Consider the following 6,256-nt stretch of genomic DNA (forward strand, 5'->3'; position numbering starts at 1 on the left):
GCCCTATAGCGAACAGGAGAACTGATGAAACCCGAAAAATCGAAATCCATTGTCACACCGTAGCTTGCAAACTTGTATTTGCTCAACGTCATCTGCGTACGTTCTATCTGACAACATTATCACCATCACGCTGAAGTAGAAATGGCTGATCTCCATCAACAGTTCGGGGCCATGCGGGTCGGTCAACTACGAATGCTGTGTAGACAAAAGGGAATTGCATCAGACGGTAAGGTAAGGCGAATCTCGGCAGAGTCCCACCTGGTCTCAGGTGGCAAGAGAGATCTTGTTCAGCGGTTATGTGAGCTAGCTGATCAGTCAGGAGCTGCTACGGACACTTCTGATTGCCAATCGGTGCCGGGAGATGTCCTTGTTGAGCCTGGTCTCAGCCATGAGGAACTACACGAACTCGCCACGATAGCAGATGAAATCAGACACATAAGGAAACAAACCGTAAGAGCTGTCGTTAATACAGTGATTGTGGATTGACTTCTGGGTAGGAGTACAATCTATTGCGTCATCAACAGCATAGATCAGCGGGAGGCGCCGGATACCGAGGGTCTTTTCGACATAATGTAAGTCATTCGCTAGGACGGCAAGTCGCCAGACTTACCACTCTTCATCGAACTTCATCTCAATGCAAGCATATGTATCCGTGGTCGCTCCTCTGAAAGTAGTGTGAGGGTTGTCCTTTCAGACTCCCGTTGCGAGAAGGGGTACTCCGACAATGTACAATGCATCGTACGTGAACATCTAAAATGCAACCCCTTGGAATTTTCCGTCGGATGGAAATGAATACCTCCAAGTTGACTCTAGCTGCACTTGCCTCGTCGTCCTAATGACGACTCGAGCGTAACCAGGTGTAACAGTTGTTATGTCAGCCTGAATAAGTGAGTTGAGTGATCTTGTAAGGTGAGTTCATTTATTCGGTGCTCAGGCCTGACATGTCAAATAAGTGTCACTAAATTTGTCAGCCTTGCTGTATGTCGAAATCCATTTACTCATTCAAACGGTTTACATACAACGACGCCTCCCAAGCGAGTTGAGTGCAGGTGGGCTTTCAATTAGTCGTTTCCATGATAATAGTCGTGGGGCAATGTAGACAGTAGGGCCAGGCTTCTTACTAGTAGTTGAAGATTGTTATTCATTATTGGTCAACTCATCAGACTAGTGACGATATTTTGGCTCATATAGAATCATTCATAAGGAACGTCGAGGTATCCATTATATGTCCAACTAGAACCTGACACAAACATCCCGCTGCTAACCTTAATGTTGGGGTGGAGTAGTTCAAGATGAAAATTGAGTAATTCAACGAACGCAAGGTAGAATTTGAGACACGCATTCGTAACTGTCGATTCTTCGATGAGTCGTCGTAGACGACTTTTGAACTTTTGACGAATCAATCGTCAACTCTTCCAGTTGTAGAAGATCCGGGTCTCCTCCACGCGGTTCGTGCTACTGTGTCGTCCGATGTGACAAGTCCTATACTTCACTACGATGGCTGACGTTGACTCAGAGTGAATTGCGTCATGTAACATCCGAGGTTGCTCGAACTACACATATCTTACGTGTAGTGATCCCTTCTCGCTATTGTTGACATTGCGAGTGAAGCCGGGTCCAGATACCCTGCTTGGTTGGCTAAGACCGAAGACTATGTCCTGTGGCGTGGAGGGGCTATCAATCTCTAGATTCATTATTGTTATACGTGGACGAGGAAGGTGATAACTTCTGTGGTGTAGGACATTTCCATTGACGGTGCACGATTTCGTAGACCGAGTCCGCGAATGGATTCAAAACTGCAACCTCCTCAAAGGGAACTAGGCGAGAGCGGAAAAAAGGAAATCCGAAACCCCACCCGAAACCCGACGGGTCAATTCGAAACCCTAACTGTTATCCAGGGTCAAGTGAGCCAGAAGACCCGAAATGGTGGCCACATTGGAGAGAGGACGAGCCACGGAGTCTTTTGATAAATCCTTAAAAATATGAGTTCACTCAAAGTCCCTGGGCGTCTTGGATCTCGGTCAGAGCCCTCGGATTCCGGAGTCTCACAAATTTATTGTTTGTTACGAGAATGAGTAGAGCTGCATGAGAATCGTATGATGGGATCCTACCAGCCTTGCTGAGTTAAAGACTAGTAATGGCTACTAATTACCCTGGCAGTAACTTCTCCGGGTCGCCTCCTGGCGTGGGAGGGAGCGTGCAAGGTACTGACCCCGACTCAAGGTTGCGGTACAGAAAGTGTTATCTTCTGTCCATCAGGCCAACAGGACCCGTTTGCTGCAGCAGCGGCTATCGCAGCCCAAACAGCGGCCTCTCTGACGAGCCAGCTGAGTGGCAAGGCTACTGAGCAAGGAAATACACCATCGTTCAGTTCAGGGGTAGGCCTTCTGTTAGGAAACCGCGATTGCATGATTGTTGTCAGGGACATGGTGACAGAGGATTCGACGACCGGAGGGTGAGTCGGGGAGCAATGCATTCAGTTCCGGAGTGCTTATAGATCTATCCAACGGAGAGGATTTAAAAAGTTTGAAAATTCAGTCCGTGGCACATTTAAACAACATAATAATTTTCGGAAAGGTCCTATGCAAAATTTCATGTTGATGTGAGCAGTACTTGCGATGTTGAGGCTGCCATACGAAATTGGGTCTCAACATTTCGCGTACTGGTCGCCGTTTTCTCATCTCAGCAACTATTCGTTGGTGGCATACCCGAGGGGTTCACTGACGATGATTTTCATCGATACTTCTCACAATTTGGAAATGTTGAGAGATCAATCGTTATGACGGATAAAATGACTGGTCGCTGTCGAGGGTTTGGTTTCGTAACGTATGCGACAACTGGAGAGGTAGAGGTAATAATAACCGCATATAATCGTGCTCCGCGGAGCCGATACTGGAAAAGTTTCCGTCGGGACTCTTATGTGTTCAGAATTGCCTCGCGAACGGGCCACATCAACTGAATGGAAAACATGTCGATGTGAATCGGTCTCAAGATCCTAAGGATGCTCATAAGGGAGGTGCTATCTATCTGGGAATCATCTATAATGTTTCCGAGGGGGGGGGAACTCATTTTGAATTTCCCACATGCCTAGGATCACATTCTTTGAACAGTTGGTCACAATAGGAATATTTTCCCGAAACCCTGGGGGACGTTCTCTTGAAATTACAGAAGGCCCTAGTCCATGGTTTGGTATTACCTCGATCGTGAAGTGATGACGCGATATAGTATTATCATGATGACTCGTTAGCTAGCCGCGCAATCATAGTTAGCATGTTACGTCTTATGGTGATGGGTGTTCACTGGTCCTTGTTGTTTGTCATCAGGCTGGGGCTCCGATAGATCTGGGGGTCCCTCTCGGTACTACTGTCGATTCTCAGTGGAATTGATATAATGCCTCATTCTCGTTAGACGTGGCGGTGGTGGTGATGATCCGAAGAAGGTCTTCTGTGGAGGGCTGCCTCAGGACTGTGATACAGGTTGGTGTCAAACTCGGCAGTGATATCGCCCGATCTATTTCCTTCCAGAACGCCTCCGTCAGCACTTTTCCCAGTATGGCAACATCGTCGACTGCATTGCTATGTAAGTGGAGTAATGGAGTTCTCCACACATGAGAACAGTGTGTTCGATTTTCATAGTCCGAAGCGAGAAAATGTTGTAACTTCACTGATTCGACTATCAGGAATCTGAAACCTCGAACATTTTGAAGTCTATAAGTGAGCAATATTTTAATATGTATATATGTAGGCGGGATCGAGATACTGGTCGGTCGAAGGGTTATGGTTTCGTCACCTTCGATTCGGAAGATGCTGTCAATGCGGCTATAAATGGGGATAATACGATCGATGGGCGATGGGTAATAACACCTAGTCAAGTATACGTGCATAGTGGATTCTCCTCAGGTCGAGGTTAGGAACTCTCAGCGGTTCGGGGGCTCGGATGGGAGTAGTCAAGGAAAGGGCCGGGGCTGGGGGGTAGTACTTTGCTACTCGTAGAACTGCCAAGTTTTATACACATGTACAGTCGTTTGAATCGCAAGGCTACGGTGATGCCTATAGTCAAGCGGCGGCGGCGGCCATGCAGCAGGGATGGGCTGGGATGGCGGCTCAACAGGCGTACTGAGCAGTACTAGGAGAATCGGGGATGCTTCTATTCAGAGCATACTATCCTTACGCAGCCTACTACGGTAGTTACCAGGCTGGTCAGCAGGGAGGTCAAGCTGGTCAGATGGATCCGTGAGGCTCCCTACGATTTGTCAAAGTTATGGTATTACAAGCCATGCACAGTTACGCTGCCTATTATGCTGCAATGGCTGCTGCAGCGAGTCAGCAACAGCAACAGCCGGTTGCGGCAGCATCACAGGAAACGCCACAACAACAGCCTCAGCAGTCATACCCATCAGGAGGAGGTATAGTCACTCAAGTTTGGACTGGGTCCATAATTTCAAATCACAGGTGCGAGTATAAGCGCTGATGCGGGACGTTCTAATCCGTATTAGTTACTCGTACTATAGACAGAGCATAGTAGTTGAGTGACTGCGAGTGTTTGGTAGCTTCCGTTTCGAGGCTAAGGTCATCAGCCAGTTGAACATATGTCATAGCCAACTTATCACACACTATTGCTTGTTTTGTGTTGTACCGTGTTGGGGGGAGAAGTGGCGGACCATCGTCACAACATGAATGCTGTATTATCACTATTATTGTGTTCCTCGTGGATCTGACACTTAATAAAATGCTTACCCGAATCATCTCTTATCACGTCACTTCTTAGTGGAACTTCTCAGTGGAAAGGGATTTTCGAAACTCCTAAATTGAGCCTTCCGATGTGTGTGCCGATCAGCAGCCTCTACCTCGAAATGATCGTCTGTGCGACATCATTAATGTCGACATTTCTCGTATTTTTCAATCTGTCATTCTCTTGGTGGAAAAGCCATCGAGCAGACCCCAAGGAATGAGTGATAGAGAATCATTCAGCGATCATCCAAGGAGATACAGTGATTGCTGTAGGAGAAGTACACGTTCAACTCTACGACTTCTCACCCCTCGATAGTTATCAATGCGTCCTTCGAGAAGTTGTTTCTTGCGTTTCTATGAGAGGTTGTGATTCTACGTGGCGAGAAATGGAAAAAAAATAAATTCTCGCTGTTACGTACATGAACGACTCAATAATTCTCGAAGTGTTATTCGACGATTCGCTCGTTTTACGAGTGGCGGGCTCCCTTTTCGCATCAAGGTAAATCCGTGACCGAACAGAACTCAAGTCCGCGGATTCTCATCATGATTTCAATCATTGTCACTGATGCGCTGTCGAGCGTAGTCGATCTACATGTCTAACAGAAAGTTGACCTTAACGATCACTAACGGAAACAGAACGTACGATACGGTAATGTCTGCTCTAAAACTAAGGCTCTGGACGATGCCGAGACTGTATTAGTAATACACGGAAATAATAGATTGAGAAAAAAGTCGCATGCACTAGGCCACGTAACGGGCATCACTATGCAATACGGAGATCGCAAGTAAAATTGTGAAGACCAGTCACTACAGGACGTATTAAAGCTGCTCTAGGATAATGACCAGAAACAGTGTTCTAGACGGTTCCCATATATCATCAATGAACCACTGGGCAGACTGAGGAACCTTCCCTGGTGTTGACGAATTTGGGAGGAACACTGACGGGAGTGCTTGTCTGAAACGCTCTCATCGGGCATTTACCACCACTTTCACCAGGGCGTGCTTGAGTGAAGGGACCGTAAACACCCATAAATGCGCATAGACCATGAATATAGTCCCTTACAAAACCAAGGGGCATACGGAAATCTTCGCATGCCTTGAGTTGCATGAGTATCCAACGATTGCGCTGGTTCCAAGTGAAACCATCACCGATGAACCCAGCCTCTGCAGGAGCATTGGTTCTTAGAGGGCAATGCTGGGCTTTCTTGTGAGATGCGTTGACCTTACGAATTGATGGACCTTCTTTGTCATCACCGACGGCATAGAAGAACCATCGACAGAAGAGTTCGTGATGGGGCACGGTCTTATCGCTGTATAGAACCCCGAGAATTGGGTCGGCAAAAGACATATCATAGAAGTGCTTGACCAGGGCCAGAATATTCCCCCTGCCACCAGCAAGGTCTACCAGGTCGGCAGGGAAGAGCTGCATCCTCAGAAAAACACGAACTGAAGTATCGAGAAATGAAAACGAGTAATCACCAGATAGAGTTTGAAACTCATCATTCGAATTTGATGGCGGACTGAGA

The 6,256-nt window shown here is 47.1% G+C and overlaps 3 protein-coding genes across 3 annotated transcripts; 2 read left to right on the top strand and 1 right to left on the bottom strand.

Annotated features, from left to right (window-relative positions):
• The first annotated feature begins 120 nt into the window (after positions 1-120).
• Positions 121-1,025, top strand: Pmar_PMAR002465 (hypothetical protein). The gene is made up of 5 exons (XM_002780816.1): positions 121-226; positions 269-450; positions 498-572; positions 695-887; positions 935-1,025. The coding sequence occupies exons 1-4, from the start codon at positions 142-144 to the stop codon at positions 752-754; spliced, it is 402 nt and encodes a 133-aa protein (XP_002780862.1). The 5' UTR covers positions 121-141; the 3' UTR covers positions 755-887; positions 935-1,025.
• A 1,088-nt stretch (positions 1,026-2,113) lies between these two features.
• Positions 2,114-4,581, top strand: Pmar_PMAR002466 (single-stranded G-strand telomeric DNA-binding protein, putative). The gene is made up of 14 exons (XM_002780817.1): positions 2,114-2,204; positions 2,260-2,378; positions 2,423-2,455; positions 2,687-2,851; positions 2,929-3,016; positions 3,324-3,357; positions 3,409-3,476; positions 3,525-3,579; positions 3,745-3,853; positions 3,900-3,971; positions 4,021-4,112; positions 4,155-4,232; positions 4,284-4,405; positions 4,452-4,581. Exons 1-14 carry the CDS (start codon positions 2,138-2,140, stop codon positions 4,493-4,495), a joined length of 1,146 nt encoding a protein of 381 aa, XP_002780863.1. The 5' UTR covers positions 2,114-2,137; the 3' UTR covers positions 4,496-4,581.
• A 737-nt stretch (positions 4,582-5,318) lies between these two features.
• Pmar_PMAR002467 (hypothetical protein) lies at positions 5,319-6,159 on the bottom strand (the record flags this gene model as incomplete). The annotated part of the gene is made up of 2 exons (XM_002780818.1): positions 5,319-5,326; positions 5,718-6,159. The coding sequence occupies 2 exons, from the start codon at positions 6,157-6,159 to the stop codon at positions 5,319-5,321; spliced, it is 450 nt and encodes a 149-aa protein (XP_002780864.1).
• Between the last annotated feature and the right edge of the window lie 97 nt (positions 6,160-6,256).

This window comes from Perkinsus marinus, assembly GCF_000006405.1.
Source record: "Perkinsus marinus ATCC 50983 genomic scaffold scf_1104296944018, whole genome shotgun sequence".
NCBI lineage: Eukaryota > Perkinsozoa > Perkinsida > Perkinsidae > Perkinsus > Perkinsus marinus.